This window comes from Anolis carolinensis, chromosome 5 (genome assembly GCF_035594765.1).
Source record: "Anolis carolinensis isolate JA03-04 chromosome 5, rAnoCar3.1.pri, whole genome shotgun sequence".
NCBI lineage: Eukaryota > Metazoa > Chordata > Lepidosauria > Squamata > Dactyloidae > Anolis > Anolis carolinensis.
Window position 1 is genome coordinate 24,165,742 of NC_085845.1, and position 24,528 is coordinate 24,190,269.

General features: G+C 38.0%; 1 protein-coding gene across 10 annotated transcripts in view; it reads left to right on the forward strand.

Moving 5' to 3' along the window:
* rap1gds1 (Rap1 GTPase-GDP dissociation stimulator 1) overlaps window positions 1-24,528 on the forward strand; it is a 128,608-nt gene that overhangs the window by 82,977 nt on the left and 21,103 nt on the right. For 6 of the 10 annotated variants that reach the window (XM_062982261.1, XM_062982262.1, XM_003225524.4 and 3 more), the window contains 3 exons: window positions 11,802-11,948; window positions 20,522-20,650; window positions 24,078-24,203. In XM_062982261.1, coding sequence (XP_062838331.1) covers window positions 11,802-11,948; window positions 20,522-20,650; window positions 24,078-24,203 — 402 coding nt within the window. The remainder of the gene's footprint in view (window positions 1-11,801; window positions 11,949-20,521; window positions 20,651-24,077; window positions 24,204-24,528) is intronic. The other 4 variants (XM_062982266.1, XM_008117892.3, XM_008117893.3 and 1 more) reach the window with 1 other exon arrangement.

Genomic DNA, 24,528 nt, shown 5'->3' on the forward strand with positions numbered 1-24,528 from the left:
TTGTGTGATTTGTTTTTAAAGTGCATATTTTGCAATGTGTATTTTTTAAAATGACGTTGTGCACATTTTTCTCCATCAGATCACATTACTAGCCTTAGATATTTATGTATTAGCAAGGAAAAATGAGCTTAATCTTTTTATGGGCTCCTAACATATTTGTTTTCTACTTTTAGGTTAGATTATTTAGGGAGCATGAAAACAGCCTGTTTTTAGAATTTGGGGGCAAGGATTCTATATGCTGTATTTTTGAGTGCCCTTAGGATCATTCTGTGGCTAAAAACATTAAAACGTGTATTGTCGAAGACATTCATAGCCAGAATCACTGGATTTGCTCATCTGAATTTTTTAAAAATTTCTTCCCAAGAAATTTATCAGCTTTTGCGTTGCTCAGCACAGTGTTATTTTTTAAATTCTTGGTTAAGTTCTGCCAATAGAATGTTATAACCCTTACCCTCATTTTCATGTACATATTTGACATTTTATCAGGGATAAATCGTGGTATCAGATGTTATTATGACAACACTGTTTTGTCTTGTTAGAATTATTGTAGACTAACATGTTAGATTTCAGATTTTCCACATGGGATATGATTTCACAAGTATTTTTATGCACAGTGAATTGGTAAGCCTTAAAAAAGAAATTTACTGTGTGAAGAAATAAAATGAACCAGAATGGATGGCTGTGAGGGCTCATGTCAGAAAAAGAAATAAGGGGACTGGGAAAGTCCTACTTCTTAGAGCAGGTTGGATGCGATTTAGGGGATTTGAAATTAGCCTTCACATAAATTCTGCTTGGTTGTATAACTTCAGATCACATATTAGTAATACTATATTTGTATAGCTACAGGGCATAGTGGAATATGTGGCCTTGTAATGATAACCAGGGCCCCCATTGAACTGATGAATGCACCCTAGTGTGTTCTGTGTAAAGATAGAAGAAAGTATACACACATGTATAAATCAACCTCAGTTATAAGTTGAGGGCAGGGTCTGGAATCAAAATTAGGGCGTTTGATATGACCCATGGATAAGCCACTGGCCATTCCACAGAAAGGGAAAACACCAATGCTGCCTCAAAGGGTCAGCTGCTACTGGCTGCCACGGCCATTTTTCTACCCAGGCATTTTAATAGGCCAGAAGTGGTCACATGGCACAGTCAGTAGAGTACTGTCTTTTAGGCTTCTTTTAGGCTCTCCTGGATTGGACTAAGCTCTTGTTTTCGCCACTGCACTCAGAGAAGGCGATGGATCCGTCTTTATTAGGGTTAAGGTATAGTAGTCACATTGACCCATGGATAGGACCCGTGGATAAGTCAATCCAGGGTTTTTGAGTTGATTTTTGATGAAACACTTATAAAGGAGTGCTTAATTGCACAATTTGAAATGGGTTGTACGTAACTTCTACCTTCCATAACAGTAGATCTTTCTCCCATTCCTACACCAAAAATTCTTTCAACAGAGTCTGCTGACTCTCTTTTATAACATTTCCATGAACTGAGATAGAGTTGCCCAGGGCTGTGGTGGTAAAGAGCTAGTCAATTTTCATGGAGATCTGGATTCATTTGCTTGATTCACTGCCACAAAGTTTAATCAGCACTAATTTAAATAGCTTTAAAAGGGGATTGCAGATAAAATCACGAAGAAGGGGTCAACTGTTGGTGATATCAGATGTCTGTGTTCCTCTGACTCCCTCAGCATGTTGAATTAGTATCCTGTTTGCAAATGGTTATGCCATGATGAAAAACAGAATACTGAACTATGTACACTTTAAGTCTAATCCAACAGTTCCTTTTCCATTTGAGGCTCACCACAGCAGAAATCTGTGAAGTTCATAGAAGAAAAAAATCTTCTAAATTGACCTGACATTTGGCATCTGGAGAGGAAGAAGAAATAAAATGCTTGTAGTAGATTGTGTTTGTGTGTAGTATGGTCTATAAGGTGAAATATACTTTAAAACATAGCTCCTTTCAAGAAATCATTGTGAACCTGCTGTGAATTGAAGTTAAACAATCTGGTAGAGCTGTAGATTATTCTTCGGCATATTGTTCAATTCTTGCCTGCTTTGTAGTTGTAGGTTTCAGAAACAATATTATTTGAGTCTCACTGGTGGAGTGGGGTGTCCAATCCTCTTCATAAAATGAAGGGAACTAAAATGGACTTCTAAGCCTACAATGTCAACATGGATGGATCACTGCAAGACCCGTACTGAGAAGCTGCCCTTACTGTTACTCCCTTGTGCCCCACATTTTCCCAAAAATTAATCCCTCCCTCAACACCCACCCCTGTCTTCAGAGAGGAATCCTGACCATTTTGCTGTATTTTCAGGGATATACAAGACCAGAGAACTTGGGCAGGGTGAGGTGGGATCTTCGGGATCCCTAATGAATGCTCTAAGAGCCAGGTAGAATTCCTGTTTATGATGGCAGGAGCCCTTTTACACTATGCAATTACAACACTATGATTCCATGTTTATTTTCATGGCAACATCCCATGAAATCCCGGGAATGGTGGTTTAGTAAGGTGTATATAGAATTCCCAGCCAGGTCACAACAATGGATTAAAAAGGAAAATGGAAGACTATTAGTCCTGTGTTGACTTTTCCGTTTGGAAAAATTGCTCTTGAAAGAAGGGCTGGAAGAGCAGCAACAACAGGAATGAGAGAAAGTCCCCCTCCCAATAGCTGTGATCATCTTTAAGTAGTATGATACCTTAGAGACTAATTGTTCTGTTGCTACACAAGTTTTCATAGGCAACAGCAGATCTCATCAGTGTCTCTAGGGTACCATAGCACTATATATATTTGTTCTTTTCCACTTTGCAAGCTAGCAATAAAAATAGGTGAGTTCATTGTGTATATGTATAAATATGCCTCCACAGATTCAGCTATCCATAGCTTGAAAATAATTTTAATAAATCCATTAAAGCAAACTTTGATTTTATCATTTTATATAGGAACACCCATCTTACTATGCCATTGTATTTTGGGTTTTGGTGTCAACGAGGAGTCCTAGAACCAAATCCCAGTGGATACCAAGGGCCCATTGTATTTTCAAAAGTATCCCTTAAGACAGTGGTTCTCAACCTGTGGGTCGCCAGGTGTTTTGGCCTACAACTCCCAGAAATCCCAGCCAATTTACCAGCTGTTAAGATTTCTGGAAGTTGAAGGCCAAAACATCTAGGGAACCACAGGTTGAGAACCACTGCCTTAAGAACTGAAGAAAGAACTTGTTCTGACTCATTCTAGGCATTGGAGGTGAAACCCTACCTATCAGTATCATAGATTCTTTTTGTTCTTTCTCATAGTTGCTTATTTGGATGTATGAATCCCCATTTAAAAATCAGTGATATTTAGAAACAGCAATTAAAATTACTCTTTCAGAATATATCTTAGAAAAAGGACGTTCTAATCAGTAGTTTGATTATCTTTGGTTAAAAGCAGGACCAATCTTTTTTTTCTGTTACTGGGAAACAAAGTAGCAATATTGGCTTATTATATATCTGTGTTAATTATCATAAATTCGTGAAAAGGTGTAATAAAACTATACTATTACAAATATGCAACATATTTAAAAAAAACATTCATGAACTTTATTTGGGCTACATTTTGTCTCACATTCGCTCGATCTTATTAGAAATTTACATCTGAAATGTTTAATAATGATGGAAAGTGCCTTTTTATGAAACAGGTTTGTTGTACGTTTTTTATTTTATTCTCTCTCATTCCTACAGCTTAGTGTCCCCGAACTGTTATTGAAAAATACAAGGTGTCACTTAGTTTCTCCTTTTTTAAAATAGTGTAAAACATACCATTGGAAGTTATTATATTCCAGACTTTCAGACAATAAATGTGCCAGAAATATTGTATTTAAAAATTAATGCAGAGAGAAAACTGAAATTTCTCATACATTACCACAATGCAATCAATAATAATGATTGGCCAAGCTGCCTTGGAAATTCAAGGAGTTATAATAAATAAATAAAAAACAGTTCTGGGTGTTACCAGTTTTGGGTTCTTTGCCATTTCCCAGGGTATCTGAATGGGAAGGACTGCTTCTTAATTGTAAATTGATGAAATGAAAGAATGGATCCCTTCTGTATCTTTGCATCATTTCACTTTAATTGTTTACCATTTTTTCACGGAATGAAGACAATAACATTGTGTTATTTTATTAGGATAATGTATTTGAAGAGAATAAAATGGACTTTATATTATGTTACTTGTTGCATGTTCTTTAAATAGCCACTGGTGGGCATTTGCAGTGGGTAGACTTCTAGTTTTGAAAAAGACGTTTTTTAAGTTAAACCGTGCCAAGAATGCCTGCAACATAATCAAAATGTGAACTGCCACTCTTTGAGAAATACAATATGAGAAATGTGGGCATTTTGAGCCCCCCAGTAGCCACCCCAAGGCCCCACTTGAACCATCCCTGTTATAGTGTTAGAAATGCATGGGCATAGAGTATGTGAGCACAGTGAGTATTGTAGTATTGATGAGTTTTGGCAATGTGGAGCTGATGAATAAATACAATTCTAAAAGCTGTCCTCGCAAGCCTAATTGGTAGCAGAGATTGGCCTCTCCAAAATGCTCCTAGCATAACAATAAAATACAATATGAAATCTGCAAGAAGATTGCTCTATTACTCTATATCAGCCAAATTTTGAGGCAAATCCTTGGGTCATATCTTCATTAAAATATGGTATATAATTCTGGTACATCTCCATGCATAAATAATGGCACAAAAATAATCCCCCACTAAAAAAACAAATACAATTTCTTTATTACTGCACATCATTCTAATAAAACCCATTTGGGAATAGAAACTTTACCAAATGTCTCATTAGTAATTCATTGTTCATTGCATGGACAGCTCAAAAATATATTTTTTTATATTTTGATGATCATTGGAGGGTGGGAGTAAGCATCCATTGTTACTTTTTTTCCCTTCCATCACAGGATGGGGGGCAGTGTTCTTTGGGTTGGCAAGCTTAAAATACCTGTTTCTTCTTCAGTGTGGCCTAACTAAAGGGTCAAAAAAGAGGCAACTGTTTTCCTGCTTTTCAAGGTACTCAAGTGGACAGGGTGGCAAGCCCTTCATGTGTCCTGCCAAAACAACCAGCTGAGCTTCCCAGGCCTCAGCTGATGATTATCACTCCCAAATTCTCGTGTCAATTTTTCTTTAGCCAGATTATCAAAATCCGTCTCCCAACTACTGGCATGAAATAAGCGCTGGTTGATTATCCATTATCTCAAATACTTGGAACCAGAAATATTTTGGATTCAGGATTTGCACATATGTACATAATGAGATATCTTGCAGATGAGAGACAAGGGTAAACACAAAGATCATTTGTATTCTATATACACCATATGCATATAGCTGGAAGGTAATTTTATACAATATTTTAAGTACCTTTGTGTACATAAAACAAATGTTTGTGTACCTGGAACCATGAGAAAGCAAAAATCAGTATCTCAGTCGTCCATGTGAGGAATTTTGGAGGATTTTGGATTTACAAATACGGGATAATCAACTTGTATGTAATTTTAGAATTTTGTGCAGAGAATCTTGTGAGAGGATACGCATGTCGATTCTATCTATCTCCAATAGCAGATGATGATGATGATGATGATGATGATGATGGTGGTGGTGGTGGTGGTGGTGATGATGATGATGATGATGATGATGATGATGATGATAGATCATCATACTTCAAACTTCTAAACCAGTGGTGAGATGTATGGAGCTGTCTTTTGGGACTATTAACTCATCATCCATCACTCACCATCCACAATGCTAGTTAGGGCTGATGCCAGTTTCAGAACAACAACGTCTTAGAGCAATGGTTCCCAACCTTTGGTCCTCCAGATGTTTTGGACTTCGCTCCCACAGTTCCTAATAGCTGATAAACTGGTTGGGATTTCTGGGGGTTGAAGTCCAAAACAACTGGAAGACCTAAAGTTGGGACCCACTATCTTAGAGGAACACATATTCTGCCATCTTGCACTGAATTATCTTTTCTTTTGGGTTTATGTGAACATTTCATGGGGAGATAGGGCAGTAAGAGAACCAACCGTTGGACCAAGACTCTGGGAGACTAGGTTTCAAATTCCTGCTTAGCTGTAGAAATCTACTGGATGATCTTGGGCAAGTCACATATTCTCAACCTGAGAGAAGTTCATCTTGTCAGAAAACCTTGTGATAGGTTTTCTTACCTTAGTGTCTCAATAAGAAACAGCTTGAAGGTGCACAGCAGAACAGTGTGCATCCAGGTGTTCTGTCCTTCATGACTTCCTTATAAACAAGAATAAACAAAAACTTCCATCAAGTGGACTGCACACTGATGTTGTGGACCAGAAACCAAATATATCACTATAAATACCAACATATGGATGCTATGAACTCATTAGATTGTCATGTCATTTAGTTAATATTGCTGAGGAAATGATACAATTCTCTAGACATGTAAAATATAAGGGGAAAGGCATGTCTACTTACATGTGCCAAATGTGAAATTCTTGAGACACCCTTATAAGTGTATAAAGTATATAAAACTTCTCTAGATTCGCATCTTAGACATTAAAGTAACTTTGGAAAACATTTGTACCACTTAAAATTATAGCAGAGGAAACAGCCTAGAATTTTCAGTATATGTATGTAATTTAAAATTCAATTTTGGAGCTAGAAGGGACAAACTAAATCTTTATACAGTAACAACTTTTGGGACATCCTTATTTAAGATCAAAAATGCTTATTTAATCATATAAAATCTTCAAAGAATTCTTTTGGGGGTTTTTAAAAGAAAAAATGGAATGCCAGAAAAATTTGCCAACCCTTTTCTTTAAATGGGAGTTCTCTTGAAGAGAGATTTTCTGTTCCATTTTAAACTCATCTTGTTAAAAGCCTCCTGCTATGAAACAGAATTTAAAAGTATCCCCAAAAGCCCAACTTGCTAAATCAAAATAATGGTATAACAGGTTTCTCTTTGTTTTTAATTTCAGCTTTGAGAAACAAAGCCTTCTTGTTTATTTGTTTCACAAATATTTACTGAAGCTAATTGGTTCACTTTGTGAGATGCATTGCATAGAATTAAGTACTTTAATGGGTACTGTTAAAATTAGTATATTTTGCCATTCTTTAGTCAGGGTAAAATAGAGAGAAAAGCCAAGTGAAAACAACAGTTGTTTCTCCTGATACCACAGAAAAGCCAAAGAAGCCCAGAACACTAAGCCTTGTAGTATCAATAAGAATTAGTTATACAGGTTGAGTATCCATTCTCTAAAATGCTTGGGGCTCGAAGTATTTTAGATTTGGGATTTTAATAATAATAAAAACCCGCTTCCATCTCCCCAAAGGGACTTGGGGCAGCTTACATGGGGACCAAGCCCAGAATAACAGAAAATTCAAAGTACAAAAATTAAAACACATAACAAAAGCAATATAGTTAAAAACAATTAAACCAAGAAAATAAAAACATCATAAAATATATCAATGACCATCACAGAACCGAAAAGTGGGCCTGTTGAGAATTGCAAGGAAACGGCAGGGCTTGTGCAAAATGCAGAACAATAGGATCAGGACCAGGACTGGGAATAAAGTGCTGGAAACCGGAACAATAGATAAATTAGGAGTGGGCGGGAATAGTTACGAGCTAACCTGTTATTCAAAGGCACATCGAAACACCCATATTTTCAAGTCTTTACGGAATGTGAACAAGGTGGGGGTGAATCTGATTTCCGTGGGGAGAAAGTTCCAGAGCCGTGGGGCCACCAACGAGAAGGCTCTCTCCCTCGTCCCCACCAGCTGTGCTTGTGACGGAGGCGGGTGTGAGAGAAGGTCCTGCCTGGCGGATCTTAGAGCCCAAACCAGTTCGTAGGGAGAGATACGGTCACAAAGATAAGCAGGACCTGAACATTTAGGGCTTTATAGGTCATAACCTGCACTTTGAATCAGGACCGAATAGCTTGGAGATGGGACCTAAGTCTAAATATGAAATTGTGTATATTTCATATCTTTGATATATGTCTTAAACATTTATTGGAAAGGATTTTTATACAATATTTGTTTGATATTTTTGTGCATAAAACACAATTTGTGTACATTAAACCATCGTAAAGCAAAGGTGTCTTTATTTCAACCATATGTGGAAAAAAATTGATTTTGGAATTTAAGATTCCAGATAAAAGAGACTCAGCCTTTAATAGCTAAATAGGATCTCCAGCTTTAGAGGTAGTATCTCTCAAAGTGAAGATTTGCGGCTCAAAGACAGAGCGCATTCTTTGTGTGTAAGAAATGCCAGATTCTGTTATCTCCTTGTAGGGTTAAAATCCTTAAGAGCCATTGCTCTTGATCTATCTCTGCTTTATAATAATCTCCTGCATTCTTTGTTACCTGTGAATACCAGTTGCTGAAATGAGCAGGCTGTCATCTATAGGGCCCTTCCACACAGCCATATAACCCATAATATCAAGGCAGAAAATCCCAAAATATCTGCTTTGAACTGGGATATCTGAGTCCACACTGCCATATATTCCAGTTCAATGCAGAAAATGTGGGATTTTATTTAGCTGTGTGGATGGGGCCCCAGTCCTTGCAATGGTGCTATACAGACAGTGGTTTCTAGTGAAGTCATTAAGATGACATTGGATTAGTCTCTACTTTGGTTATATAAAAAAATATACAACTCCTTCCCAAAACACAGCCTAGAAGTGTTATAAATATTTCATAGTTCCAGGAGGCATGAATAATTATTAATTAAACAAGATACTCCTTTGGATACATATATAAATGACTGAATCAATTAAAAGGTTAAAAGGAAGGAGGAATTAGGGGCAAAAGAAGAAATCAAAGTTGTATTAGGTTGGGATTTTTATTCATGAACAACTTTCCAATTGGTACATGTAAAATTACTTTCTATTATTTCTTTGGAATATAATTTTCTTTTACATTTTCATATTTATTTGGGCATAAAAAACTGCAATCATTAAACAAAACTTTGTTTCCTTGTTTATTTGTTTAGAATCACTAGTTATCGGTAGCTGTATTGATGCACACTTCAAGTTACTATAGCAATTTGCTCATTAGATTTACAAAAGAACAACCCTTTTTTGCTTTTTTATACTACAACCCACCCACACAGTAACAACATAACCAAAAACAACCCCTAACACTTTCCAAACTACTAGACTCTAGTAACTAGAGAAACTGAATAGTTTTGTGTAGGAGTACACTTTGCTGCTGAACTTGACAAGGTAACAAGCAGAGAATGTGGTGAAGCAATGTATTCTGAACTTGTTTTGACTGGGGGGTTTTGGATGTATTTTGTGGATAGCGTGGGTACTTTAGAATCAGAAAGACAGAACATGGAGCTTATAATTGTACCTTGTGCCATTCTGTATTTGCAATGTGCATATTTTTCTTTAAATGAGAAGTACATTATTGATCCATCCCTGGAGCTTAAAATCAAAATCTTGGGCAATTTTCTGTACCCCAGGTTGGATTTGGGAATTTCACGTACAGAATTAATTACAATACCGTATTTCTGTAAAGGAAAAGTGTGTTGATTTCCATTTACTTGTGACCTTTCTAACGCTGCATCTACACTGTAGAATTGATTCAGTTTGACACCACATTAACACCCGTGACTCAGTGCTTTGGAATCATGAGATTTGTAGTTTGATGAGAAGCATCTGCAAATATTTTGCAGAGGCTCGGCCATGTAAAATACCAGTTCCCATGATTTAGTATTGAGGCATGGTAGTTAAAGTTGTAACTCTACCATATAGATCAGTGGTTTTCAACCTGTGGGTCCCCAGATGTCTTGGCCTTCAATCCCAGAAATCCTAACAGCTAGTAAACTGGCTGGGATTTCTGGAAGTTGTAGGCCAAAACACCTGGGGATCCACAGGTTGAGAACCACTGATGTAGATGCACTACTCTAAATAATGTTCCAAGTTTTGAATATATTGTATCCTGCATCCATGGGAAATACATTCCTAAACTCGCCAAGAAATTGGCTAATAGCAAACCGTACTGAAATAATGACTTCTGCTAGAAATTTCTATCGAGTTTCACTGGATGATCTAGAACAGAGTTTCTCAAATTGTTCTCCTCCAGATGTTTTGGACTTCAGCTCTCACAATTCCTAACAGCTGGTAAGCTGGCTGGGATTTTTGAGAGCTGAAGTCCAAACCACCTGGAGGAGAACAATTTGAGAAACACTGATACAGAAAATTCGTAAAGGGCATGTTTTTTTTAGATGCTAGAGGCTGAGACCGTGGGCTCTATGGATAGCAGCATCATCCTGTATTTGGAAGAAATATAGGAATCAACGGTTGTCTACTGAAACTACTACTGAATAAAGTTTGGAATTACAGAACTGCTTATTGTTCGCCTCTGCTGTGATTTGACTGAAACCATGTTAAAACTGTTGATCTGCCTTTTAGGTGGCAGTGTAGATGGTTTAAGTCAGTGTGGTCCAACCTTTAGTTACCCGAGGGCCAATCAAACTTTAGTATAGGAATGTGAGGGCCATTCCTGTTATATGGCTGTTTCTTAAAAACTTGAAACAGTAAGATGGGTAGACGTTTTTTTCCCCCCCAAATATTAAATTAAAATATTTTTCCAGTAAGAAGGGCAAGGGCCAACAAAAATGAATTGGTAGGCCGCATGCGGCCCACGGGCAGCGGGTTGGACCACACTGGTTTAAGTAGTTCTAGCAGACCTGTTTGGCTATCTTGATTTTTTTTCATTTAATGTTACGTCATCCTTTTCTCTTGATGAAATTTCTAATTAAACAACTGAATGTTTTTCTTCTCACATAATAATGTCTTGCAGGTCCAAGAAGCTGGTGTTTATAAAACTCCTCTGCACGTTTCTATATTACATACTGTTGTTTTATCTCTGGTAGCACAGCCCCTCATCTGTTTTTTGAAGACGATTTGTCCCTCCAAATAACTAACTCTTTCCCTTTCAGGTGGTCTCTGTTTGCACTTTATGGTCCTCGTGTATATTTATGTTGCAAAAAAAAACCCAAAGCTGCTCTCTGTGATAGCTCTACTAAGCAGGATTTACCTGTCTTAAGAAGTACAGTATATGGTGTCCCAAAGAAGCCTAAGTCCTGCTCCTTATTTTTGTGCTTCCTAGTAAAGCAGTCGTAGGTAACCTTTGGCTTTCCAGATATTGTATACTGCAGTCTCCACAACTTCCTCTGGTTGGGACTCCTGGGAATTGAAGTTTAGAGATTCTCCACTCCTGTAATAGAAGGAAGATTTATCTTCGGTGATTGAAAATGGTTAATGAGCTATTGGTAATCAAGGAAGGATTGAGTGCTTCCCTTCCTCCCAATATGCTATAGATTAGGGACTCCAGGGTACTTCCCGCTCTGTCTTTTGCAGGTTCATTCTTTACACACACACAAATCCTTCAGCTGAGATGCATGCAGCACCTTTGTTCTGCTTTGCAGATACTTTGGTACAGTTCATATTGTGATAAAAATGAGCAGGATCCAATGTTATACCGAGGAAGCTGTCTGTGTCATTAGAAAAGGAGGGATGTGATTCCCCTGTGGTCCTTTAAACCCTGCTCAAAAAGACTGGAAAATCCTTCAGAGCAGGTTTTCATGCAATGGTGATGGTTGCAGGGAGATGGGTATGAAAGTGAAATCACAGTAAACATGACATTGGATTTTGGCCACACTAGTAAGATAATCCAAGACCACCTATCTCTTTTATTATAATTGTTATGTCTGGAACTCATAAGTGCCTTTTTAATTTTATTTTTTAACTTGACTCTTTGTTTTGCAGATGAGGGCAGGAGTGCAGTTGACCATGCAGGTGGGGCAGAGATTGTAATAGACCATTTAAGGTCACTGTGCAGTAAAACAGATCCAGCCAGTGAGAAGCTCTTGACAGTCTTTTGTGGCATGCTGATGAACTATAGCAATGAGAATGGTAAACAAAAATGCTAAAAGCAAACCCTTTGTCTTAAATATAATTTTAAATAATACATGGATACATTTATAGGTGCATTTTGTTTTGAAAATCCAGCAAGCAACGTTACTATTTCGCTACAAGGAAACTAGTGCTTTCCATTGTGTTAACAAAAGTTAACATTACTAAATAACATTTACAGTTCTAGGTCTTCTGGTTCTGCCCCTCCCTATATGCATTGTTTTTAGGTTTGCATTAAGTTTTGTGTCGCATACGCTATATTGCATTGGTTTCGGTGGAAGGAGCTGCTTTGCATGCACAAAAGGGCCATACATCTTAGTTTCCTCTGCTGAAATGTATGGAACTGCTTTCAGAGGCAAGTGAGTTGTATCTTTGGGAGCAAAAAGATGGCCTTAAATGTTGTCCTCCTCTTTCCCTATTCGCTGCTCATTCTGTACATGCTCTGCAAGCTTCATAAACCATGGCTTATGAACATTAAGCCAACGCACGTTTCCTTCATGCTTTCCTCCTTTTACATTCTGACTTCAGCGTGGAATTCTTTTTATTTTGGATCCTATTTTGGACATAAAAAAGATTGCTAGCTGAAGAAATAAAGGATTTTGTCCCGGACTTGAAGCCAAAGGCTCAACATATAGGAACAATACATTATTGTGTTACACTTTCTCAGCTGTACCAGCCATTTTTTTTTTGCAAAGCCAAAAATGTATATCCAAACCAGAAATTGCCAAGAATCTGTTGAGAATGCTGAGAAGTACTGCTTTTTAAAGCAAAAAATTGTGCAAATTTCTATAATACATCGCTGCATTCTTTAGTAACACCTATCTCTCTTTTGTTTATAATGCCTTACTCTGCTGATGTTTGCCAGACTGTGAAGTCTTTCTCATTTCCCCCTTTTCCTGTCTGTAAATCAGTTTCAGTATAAAGTTTTCTCAATCTTTGAAGCAGTTCCTTAGGGTCCTCCCAATATTAAAAATAAGAAGAATAAAAAAACCTGTCATTTTCAAAAGACAGGTCTTGAACAGCCCAAGATTTGTTTCCCATCCTCCCTGCCCTCTGAGGATCGCTGTTAAACTGGTTGTTCTGCATAATCACCTATGAGTCTGCTCTGAATAAACTAATTATAAATGTAAGCTCTCAAATAAACAGCTTTTGAGTAGTCCAAACAATGTATAAATATTAAATGAGCTACTTATTCTAAGCAAGAAGAAAAATATGAGAAAATTGCTGGTATCCTCATATTTTACCTGTATCTTTTTCGTTTGTTTTTTTTTTAAACCCTCTTTAGAATCTTCAGATATTTCAGGTGGTATAATTAAGGAAGTGTGTTCTTGCATGTATGTATGTTTTGACAGGGTGGCAAGGCACCCTTAGGAAATTTGAATTCCATAATATCTAAAGCATGTTTTCAAGCACTGAGCTTTCTGCAGAGTTTTTAATATTTATCTTTTTGAAGCGGTGGTGTCAAAATGTTGCCAGAACTTACTAACCACTGAGATTTTCAATGAAAACATCCTTCATCCTGAACTCTGCAGCAATTTAGTTGCTCCTGTATGTCTGAATCTTCAGCTGATAATACATTTGTCATTGTATTAGTATCCTTTGCTTCAGCACAGCATCCTTGATTTTCTATAGAAGAGGCAGTTTGTACTACAAAGGCACTAAATTTATGGACAAAACTGATTGTGCTCCAAATGATACCTACCATCTACTTTTTGTGCAGTAGCATCCTAAGAAATCCATTCCTGTGTTCCATTTAAAAAATGGTCTTCAGTGTGAATTTTGCTTACATAGAGAAAGAGAACTGGCTTGAGAAAAACAATTTTATCAACCCAATATCACAGGCCTAATTCACAAGGTACATTCATTTATTCAAAACCTCACAACATGTTGGTGAGGCATTGTTTTGTGGGATAGATACTGCACATATCACAATTTTATTTATAAACATATTTTTCTTTGGTTATGATATTTTGTAATGTAAACTCACTTCGTAATAGGAAGTGCTGTCTGCCTAGTCAATTTGTTCCCAATGGATTAGTCTGCCAATGGATTAGTTTAAACCTGTTCTTATTTGGCATATTTATTTGGCATATTTATTTATATAGCTAGCTCCACCTTATGACCTCATCACACAGCCGCCGGAGGTGCTCCACTTTGTAGAGGGGCGTGGGGAACCCAGCACCCCATGCCCTGCATCGTCCAGCTCCAACTGAGGGCAATTGGATGGGGGAAGCGTGAGCATATGGCTTCCCCCCATGGATTGCAGTGGTAACACAAGAGCCCTTCCGTGTTGCCCTAGTGGCGGTATGCGCAGGGTCTGCCCTCCTTCACCCACAGAGCCGTCGCTGGCGTTGTCTGATGGGAGCTGGTCAGCTCAATAGGTGACCGGGGCTAAATCAGTGCATTTAGCCCCATGTGAAGAGGTCGTTAGAATATATCCATGAAAATAAGATTTACATAAGTGTTGATTTTGTACTTGACTCAATGAGTGTCTTCTAGCTGAGATTAGAAACTGGATTTGGGCCTGAATTGACTCGCATAGTTACAAAGTTGTAGTATAATAACTTTGAAATATAGAAGAAGTGTCCAAGATTTTGTAAATTAAGAATTTGATTTACATTTTTTTTTAAAAAAAACCTGCGTTTTATCCTGATAGATTCATCTGTGGCCTAGGAATCCTGATCAAAGTTTTTTTTTTATCTCTCCAGAACAGTTTTTATGGAGTTTACAGAGGACTACATGAGTCAAGGGACTAACTGATATTGGTAGCAGAAGCGGGATATAGTTGCAATATATCATTGGATCCTAGTCCTTGTGCTGCTTTTAGCCTAACATAGCAGCATATTCTCTAAAATTTGAAAATAACACTCAGATTACAGTCCTGTAATTATGAAGAGCCATATCTGAGTAAACCAAAGCCTTACCTAGTCTAGGATATGTTGGCACAGTGACCAACTAGAAGCTATGGAAAGACCAAAAAAGTGTTACGTGTGCAATAGCATCCTTCTAGTTGCTCCCTGGCAGCTGATATGTCTATACAAAAGTAAAGCCAGTTGGGTTCAGTGGAACTTTCTCCTGGATCAGTGTTCATACCTGGCAACCACAAAATATATAAACCTGTTCTATCAACTTCTAATACCTGAAGTTGATGAAGAAGACTTGACCTTATTTTCAAACTTTATTTGCATACACCAATATATATTTATCTAAAAACATTCTTTATATTGTAGCTTCTCATTTCAATTCACATTAAAATTCTGTCTGTCATCCGTTGCCTTTGAAAAATATCTTAATAGTGTACTCTAAAACCATTGATCCTGTCTTAATCTTGCAAGTTAGCTGGAAGTATGTGATTTGAATATATTACAGAAGTTGATTTATGTTCTGCCGCTTCCCGTTTCTCTTCCTTCTCTTGAAACCTTACCTAGGCAAAAATGAAAAGGGACTCAATATTCAAGCCAATTTTTTCTCCTTTGCTAAGCCTTGTATCCGCAGTGGCTTGTATTTTATTTGCATACTGCTTGAAAGTTGTGCGTCTGGAGATAATGGTAACTAGATTTCTTTTAAAAAATAAATTCCGTTTTAAAAATGAGATACAGTGCATCAGTGAAATTATATTTTTGCACTATTAAAAAAGATAAAACCCGAAGAGGGGCAAAATTACTATGTCTTACTACAAATCTAGGCACAAACCTCTACTACAAACCTCACCAAAACAAGTGAATGTAAAGGCACCAACAGATAGCCAAACCCAAAAAGCTATATCCTGAAAACCCCTCATTTTAAGGCCAATCTAGAAAAGTCCTCTAATAATGCTAAGCAAGGTAAACAAGTTGTCTGTCTCTTTGTAGTATCTTCCAATGTTTTAATTAAGAAATTACACTGGCATATCTTCCTCTCTACCATCAGCCCTGTAGTTATATTCTTGTATGTAGAAGGTAGTAATTGCCTTCTGGCTATTAGATGAGGAATGTTAAGGCACCCTGAAGTCCCATAAACAGAGCTGTTATGCCTATCACGATTTGTTTTTTTCTCTCTGTCATGTCCTTCCAAAGTTGAATTCAGAAGTCTGTAAATGGTACTGGAAAAAGCACTTCCTTTGTGCCACATTCTTGTGCTTCAGTATCATAATACTGTACTTACCCAAGTAGAGAAATGATATGTCAGAGCAGTTCAATGAAACGGCATGTGCATGGAAACTCCAAATAGAGATGGATAAAAATCCACATCTTTAACCTTGCATAGTTACTGCTAGTAAAGAAAGTAGTGAAGGATGTGGACAAAGGATCTAAATTAGGATATGGCAGTCTTTGTTGTATAACTGTGAGCGCATGGCCTGTCTTCTGAACCTGATGAAAAGAGAAGAGGAAGAAACTGGAGGTGGGTGTCTGGTGCTTTGTGTCCATTGTTTCAGAACGGCTGTGCTACACTACAGAAGAACAAGTGGGAAAGAGAAGAATGATACATTGCGGAACAGGGATGAGAAGGCAGGCCTAGAAAAGCTATCTGCAAAGCTGCATGTCACCAGTTTCCATTAATTTTATGGAATTCACAGAACCTCTTCTTGTCTAGTTGATGTTTCTGGTAATAAAAACTGGAAGAAAGGGTTTGCAGGCTGTGGCATGCTTCCTCTTAAACATGCAGACTTTGAATTCATTACTGGAATAGATGAGCTCTTGACTAATATAGCAGATAGATTCTTACTGCTTGAATTTAGATTTCTACCAAAACGGCCTTTCCTCTGACTCCAGCATTAGTGACTTGTAGATATAATGTATTCATGCAGCACTCTTTGTCTACAACTTGGGCAATCAAAAACAGAGAAATATTTCAAAAGACAATCAGAGTTTTGAGAGTAAAAATATCTTTCTAATTTCCTCTGATATATATATCAAGTCAATAGAGTTGCAGGAGATCGGGGGTGCATCTGTGCTATAGAATTAATGCATTTGACTTTAACTGCCATGGCTCAATACTATAAAATCATGGGAGTTGCTGTTTTATAACGTCTTTAGCTTTCTCTGCCAAAGCGTGCTGGTGCCTCACCAACTCCTAGGATGCCATAGCACTGGGTCATGGCAGTTGAGGTGGTGTCAAAGCACCTTAATTCTATGGTGTAGAAGCACCCTGAAACCATAATTTAAGAAAGTCACACTTTTTGGAGTGTGTTTGGCTGATTTGGAAGATACAATTTCCAAAAACACACTGTTTTATCTGTTACGACCTGTCCAGATATATTTTGAAATAGTACGGTGACTACAGCACGGTGACTTCCCCATTCACTTTGCCTACCTTGAATTGAATTTTCAATTCTTTTATTCTACTCTCAACACAACCCATCCTTTATCTACATATATAAATGGAGGGGCTATATTTACTATCGGTATGCTTTATTTTCGTGGGCTAGCTGGTAGAAGTTGATTAGAGGACCTAGAGATTCCTAGTGAGAACATATTAATCAAACGCACGTATAATGAAATCCACAAAAGTTCAGCCTGCAGGTGTGAAGAGCTAATTACAGTCTCTTAAAATTGAATCAGAATTATATTTTACCATTTAATATATATTATGTATTATAATATACATGTATTAAATGCCCTTCATGTACTAAAAATATCAGTGTTTTTTTTTTTGCTTCCTTCCATCCCACTACATTTCTACAAAATGCACAAAAGTCTAGATTCAGTATCTAGTATCTGCAGTTATAAAAACAGCAGGGAGCAGGGATGAGAAATATATATAGTTGTGTGTTGTAGAATCATCCCTGCTTTGAAATACATGTTTGGCTTTTATCAGCTAGTAATGTTTGTGGTTGGGTTTCTTTTTCTGTAGTTAGAGGTTTGGTGCCTTTTAATGTCTGGGAACAGGTAATTGCTCCCATTTGACTCAGAAATACTTGTTTGAAGACTTGTCATTTACGAAAACATTGTTCACATACAGCTTTGTTTGTTTTAAAAATAAAGAATCAGAAAGTGAATCTGTCAGATCCCACTATTCTGCTTTCGGGGAAACCCTGAAGGAATCTGAGAGATTCATGGCAATATCTCATTCTGCATCATTTTTAAGTGCAATTCAAATATGGCATACTCATTTGAACTAAGGAACTCTTTGTTTTAAAGTTTTAGTGTTTTTTGTATGTGTGTGAATGTTAAGTTACAGTATGATTTCTGTGTCTGTAGGACAGATATCCAGGGCTTCATTATCCATGTATAACAAAATACGTCCTTGCTATGCAGTTTTTACATCCCTCAACTTCACTTCAGTCATATTCATTATTCTCCACAGTTTCAAATATCAGCGTGAAGCCTGGAAACGTATCCGCCACAGATACTGGGATCATAATATACTACTACTTCTTTCCTGGGCTGTGAATCATAAAACACCTTTCTGTTTGCAGGCATCTTAAACTAGTTTTATTTGAAATGAATTACTGTAAACTTCACTCACTAGAAGGTGACATCATTATGGTGACCAAAGGCATTTCTTGAGTCTTCCATTCTTCTTTGTTGTTAAATTTCTTCTTGTTTTCCTGAGCTCTTTCTGTTTGTTGCATAACATTTTCTTAAGTACCTTAAATACTTTAGCTTTTTGCTGGCTTACCCTACTATATGGCTGGGGAACCGTGGACGCACAGGTGTAGCTGGACTATAACTCACACCAAGTCTGGCCACTGATCATGCCTGATTTGGCTGTTGGGAGTTACAGTGTAGCAAGATCTGAAGGGCCACAGGTTTCTTATTCTTGCTGCTATGTGAAAGGGAAGTTAATTTGGAGAGAAGAAAGACATTTTTGGATATCATATTATTATAACTAATGCTGTTCACTAAAATCACCTAATAATTGCAAATAATCTGAAATTGTGTAACATAGGAAGGCATGGTATAATGTATGCAATAATGTTACTGTTTGTTTTTATCCTAGCTCTGTTCTGCTCCAAATAGCTATCCTGCTGTGTAATGACAGAAGTACTGAAATACAGAGACATGTGCACATTCAGTAATTTAGGAAGGGAGTTTGGAAACACATTATATTTTGGCAATTTTACATTCCCTTGACAAATTTGGAATTTATATTCATCGACCTAACAGCAAAACTTTGCAATAAAAAGCCACAATCCTATGTAGTTTCAGGTTACCCATTGAAATGTATGCCAGTGGAAACTTGTTGCTGTGAAGGGACTCCTGAAAGAACATTAAAACTCCCAAACTTCAGTGGTGCATATGAAAGCCCCACATTCTTAGCTCACCCTTAAGCTGTAGAATAAATAGGACTTGGATCCAAACTTCATTATGCTTACCATTCAAAAATTGCTTTCAGGTTGTCCATTCTATAGAAATTACTACAGGTGCTTAGCAATTTGGAAGATTGGCCATTTTTTGCATGGCAAAGAGGCAAGGATCCAAGTCTCTCCTGTGGAAGGGAAAACCCAGTGAGAGAATGTAGTGTGGTTACAGTGCGCATAATACAGGATCCTGATTATACAGGCCTTGAAGTTGCACTGAATGCTCTCACCCACACACAAAACAACAACAACAACAACAACAACAACAACAACAGTAAACCAGGGAATATTCAGTTCAGAGTATAAATTTACAAGCCTATATATTTTGTTAAGAATTACATTGAAATATAGTTATAACCTGTTCTTCCTATTTAACTGTGGTTGGTTAGAGTCATTATGGGTCAAGAAATGTCATGTTTGTGTTTTTTATTTAATATTACAATGGGTTTCACTAAAAATCAAGAAATCATGACACTAGAAATACAAAAAATATATTCAACATAATCTGGCCCTTAGCGCTTCTCTGGCCTACAGGGCCCAGTAATTTGTACAATTTTCCCCATTCTTGCCAGTCTCAACTGGGACCATGTTCTTCAATATATTTTGGTTGGCAGAAAGAAAGCACATGATGTCCCACTCTTCTGATGACTCAAGTAGGACCTTAACCAGTAATTTGTATTGGTCCTACAGATTCCCTTCTCCCATTTGTTGATGACAACTTCCTTCATCTCTCACCTTCTTGTTAACTATTGTAACAATAACTGATGGGAACTGAAAGGCCAAAATACCTAAGGGACATATTTGGCTACCTCTGCATTAAATACAGATAGATCTTGGTTCCCTGACTATTAGCTAATCTAAAAAGCAAATATATTTAGTAGCCGTTTAAACAGATTTACCAGCAATTCTAGGTAACAAATTCTATGAAGAAGGGTTAGAGTACCTCTGCAAACTACAATTTCCAAAATGTTTTGTGGGGGGAGATGATCCCCAAAATGGTTGTCAACGAACACAGTTTTATTATACGTACAATCTGAGAGCCATTTATTTTCTAATGGGTAGACCACATGTGGATTTCTTCCCCACAATAGGTCTGAATGCTAGATATCAGAAGAACAAGGAGGTGGAATAATTTTTTACTTTGTGGCTTCAATTGCCTGCAGACTATTTTAGTGATATTGAACAATGACTAAGAATACAGGGATTGAGATGACACTTCAAATAAAAATGCTAACTTGACTTCATATTTTTCTTTGTGTGTGTGTGTATATCTGTGTATGTCTGTGTTTAGATACCCTACAGTCTCAGCTCATCAATATGGGAGTTATCCCTACGTTAGTGAAATTGTTGGGCATTCATTGCCAAAATTCAGCTTTGACAGAAATGTGCCTTGTTGCATTCGGAAACTTAGCAGAACTTGGTAAGTCTTCCAAACATTTTTCTCTTTATTTACCAAATGTATTGTTCCTATTTACTGTCATGGAAAAATTTAAAATAGGGGGAAATATACTAGAACAACCTCCACCTACCTATTCGCCTTTCTAGCTTCTCCTTTTTGCCTAAATATGTCTCATTAAGGGCCTTTTGGACTGGGATATTCTGGGAGCTCAATCCAAAAAGTAATACTTCTAACCTCTGGTTAACACTACACTTACATGATACCTATGTGATATTAGGGAAAGACGTGAGAAAATATCTCAGTTATGCGAGCACCCATCACTCTTGGTAGATCAGCCTTCACAACTCTGTGTCAGCATTTGACATAGAGGCTAAGATTGAGAGCAAATGAGGAACAGGAGAACAACAAATACAATTATAGTCACCTCGATATAATAGGGACTTTCCTCTCAGTACACTCAGGCAACTATTGACTAATCGGTTCCTCATTAATCTTGCTAGTGCTACTGTACCTTGTTTGCAAAAAGATCCTAAATGGTTTATAAACAAAATGCAAATAAATCATGCTTTCCCACTGCTTCTACTCGTTATTCTGCTGATTTCTTCCCATTTTGGCTTGTAAACCCCTCCATTCTCCAGGATGGGCAGAAATTATTTTTGGACTACAACTCCTCAAACTTCCTAGGTGGTGTGGGAATTCTGGGAAATGTAGTACAAAATATAACTTTTCCCAAGTTCTGATGAAAGAAGACATTTAGCCAAGTTCAAATACTGCAGAGGCAGGTAGCCACACAAGCAGTATTTTCTCTCTCTTGTGTATATCTGTCCACTCAAAGCTTGGGCAAGACTTGACTTGGGAAAGGCTTTCAGGGAGTCAGTGAGCAGCAGTATCTCTGTCCACAAGGCTAAACTTCCCGTATAATCCTTTTTGAGTGTTCACAGGAGGGCCTTTTCTCCTTCTCGCCTCCTTTTCAAGTTCATCTGGTGTAGAGATTGCCCTCTCAGTGGCAGCTCCAAAGCTATGACATTCCTTCCTATGTGTGATTCAATCTGCCTTTCTACTGTCTTTTCACCTGTAGGCAAAGACATCCCTATTTAAACAAGCCACCTGCCTTTGTTGATCAGGGTAGAGGGATGTGCAATTAGATATGCGGTTTTTAATACACAGTTTCATACATTTTTATATTAAAATCTCAAACGTAGTATTCTAATAGGATTTTTAATGTAATGTTTATAGATATTTGTACTAGATATTGGTTTAACCATTACATTTTTACTTGCATCATAAGCCACTTTGAGTGCCATTTGGGAGAAGGATGAAATATACATAAAATAAAGCCATATTGGGGAGAGAATGATGGCTGCCCATTACTTGAGGTCCTTCACTATGGTGAAGAATCGCCAAAAACTATTGTAACTACCTAAATGTGTACGTGCTGTCATGTGGAAACTCCCTAGTGTTTTTCCATGCTAGCAGCAGACTCCTCCAAGAACAGTACTTTATGGCATTCCCTAAAACTGAAGCCAAGAGAGAAAACTTACAGCTATAAATCTACAAAAGCACTTAATGACAAATAGAAGGCGAATTTCATGTAAGCATTAGGGATGAGATTAGGCTTGATTCATAGCCCAGACTCCCACGACTTTTTGTTGTGCATCTGTACCTAAATGATACAAGTGACAGGAAAATGATAGCATAATTAAAGTAGATAGATATCACTGCAACTGTAACCAGGTTAGGTTTGCTTTTATTTCTCCTTACTATCAAAATCAGCCCCATCTGCTTAGAACTGCTGTCAGAAAACCTACATGTCGATCCCTTCCTTCAAAAGTGATTCCAGTGTTTATGGAGTTTCGGCTGAACTTTTAGGGAGCTATCCAGTGACCCAAAATAGGGATATCACCAATAGGATCCACCAGCTCCCACTCCCTGTTTGGAGATCCATCTTGCTGCAAGGTCTTTCCCCAGGTGTTTTGGCCTACAACTCCTAGAAATCCCAGCCAGTTTACTTGCAGTTAGGATTTCTGGGAGTTGAAGGCCAAAACATCTGGGCATCCACAGGTTGAGAACCACTGACCTATTGCAATTCAAAGTGTATCTGTGATTAGTAAGGTAAAGGTTTTCCCTGACATTAAGTCTAGCTGTGTCCGACTCTGGGAGTTGGTGCTAATCTCTATTTCTAAGCCGAAGAGCCGACGTTGTCCGTAGACGCCTCCAAGGTCATGTGGCCAGCATGACTGCATGGAGCACCGTTACCTTCCTGTCGGAGCGGTTCCTATTGATCTACTCATATTTGCATGTTTTCAAACTGCAAGTTTGGCAGAAGCTGGAGCTAATAGCGGGAGCTCACCCTGCTCACTGGATTGAAAATGCTGACCTTTTGGTCAGCAAGATCAGCAGCTCAGCGGTTTAACCTGCCGTGCCACTTGGGGGGGCTCCTGTATCTGTGATTAAGCATATGCAAATGAAACATATAAGTATAATTAAAATGTTTTCTTCCTTTGCTGCATTGTTTACTGATATCCTTTCCTATGCTATCCTCATGTTTTGTCTAGACCAAAGGTAGGAGCCATATGTCCGTCTGACTATTGTTGTGTGATTACACCTCCCAGCATTCCTCACTTCTTAGTGTGCAGACTGGAGCGACTGGGAATTGCAGCCCAACAATATCGGGGGGGGGGGGGCAACCTGAATCTTTGGTCTAGACCAGTGGCTCTCAACCTGTGGGTCCCCAGGTATTTTGGCCTACAGCTCCCAGAAATCCCAGCCAGTTTACTTGCAGTTAGGATTTCTGGGAGTTGAAGGCCAAAACATCTGGGGACCCACAGGTTGAGGGCCACTGATCTAGAATGGTTAAATATTTGAAATTAATTCTTTATACCAGCATGTTTATTGATGCACTTTCCAGTTAAAAGGTGATAAGTGAGTCAATAACCCAAGGGGCAAAACAGTCCAGTTCAAGGTATCCCGAAAGACCACTAAATCTACACACTTGAATTTGCCTGTTTTGCAACACCAGAACAAATTCTACCAGCATGTAACCATGTAAATGTCAAAGCGCTGGGCCTGACCTTTAATCTCTTCAATCAAAAACCTGGTGCACTCGGTCTGTAATTTTTCTTGTTTGCCTGATGGCAGCTGAAGGCTTAATTTATGTTAGTAATTCCGCTGTTGCTATGGATACAGTCACATTCCACTGGTGCAAATTTTTAACAGCGATGAGCATAATTAATAATTCAGGTCAGCATATTTATCTTAAAAGTCCAAGATGTTTTCTTTTCATTTAGTGACAGGCTTAAGTACTGGAGTGTATTGTTCCTGTCTGTGAAGACAGTTTAGCTCTATTAATCACTGCTCCAAGTAACCTCCTAATAAACTGAAGAGAAAACCGTCCTGCCATTTGATTGTTTTTCTGTGCACTTAGCTCTCTCCTGTTTTAATTCCACAGAATCAAGCAAAGAGCAGTTCGCCTACACAAACATTGCCGAAGAGCTTGTGAAATTGTTCAAAAAGCAGATAGAACATGACAAGAAGGAGATGATTTTTGAAGTTCTGGCTCCTTTGGCAGAAAATGGTGAGCTCCCAGTGATGCTTTTGTGGTGGGAAGTAGGATGTGTGACAGAAAGATAAACCAGAGCTTTTCTTAATGAGGTTGCCTGTGTGGGAACTATGATTTAGCCCATCTTTGTTCAGCAAGTGCGTAGTATATACATACCTACCTCCGGGGTTAAATGTCCCCTCTCTGGGACCGCTTACAGTTCAGGGGGCAAAATGGTGGCATTTGGAACAGCAGTTTATAAAGCACGTGTGTGACTTCTAAAGACATACAAAAATACCAGCTCTCTTTACTATGTGCACCCTATGTTTTCCCCAGTTGGGGTGTATGCTAGGACCCAGAT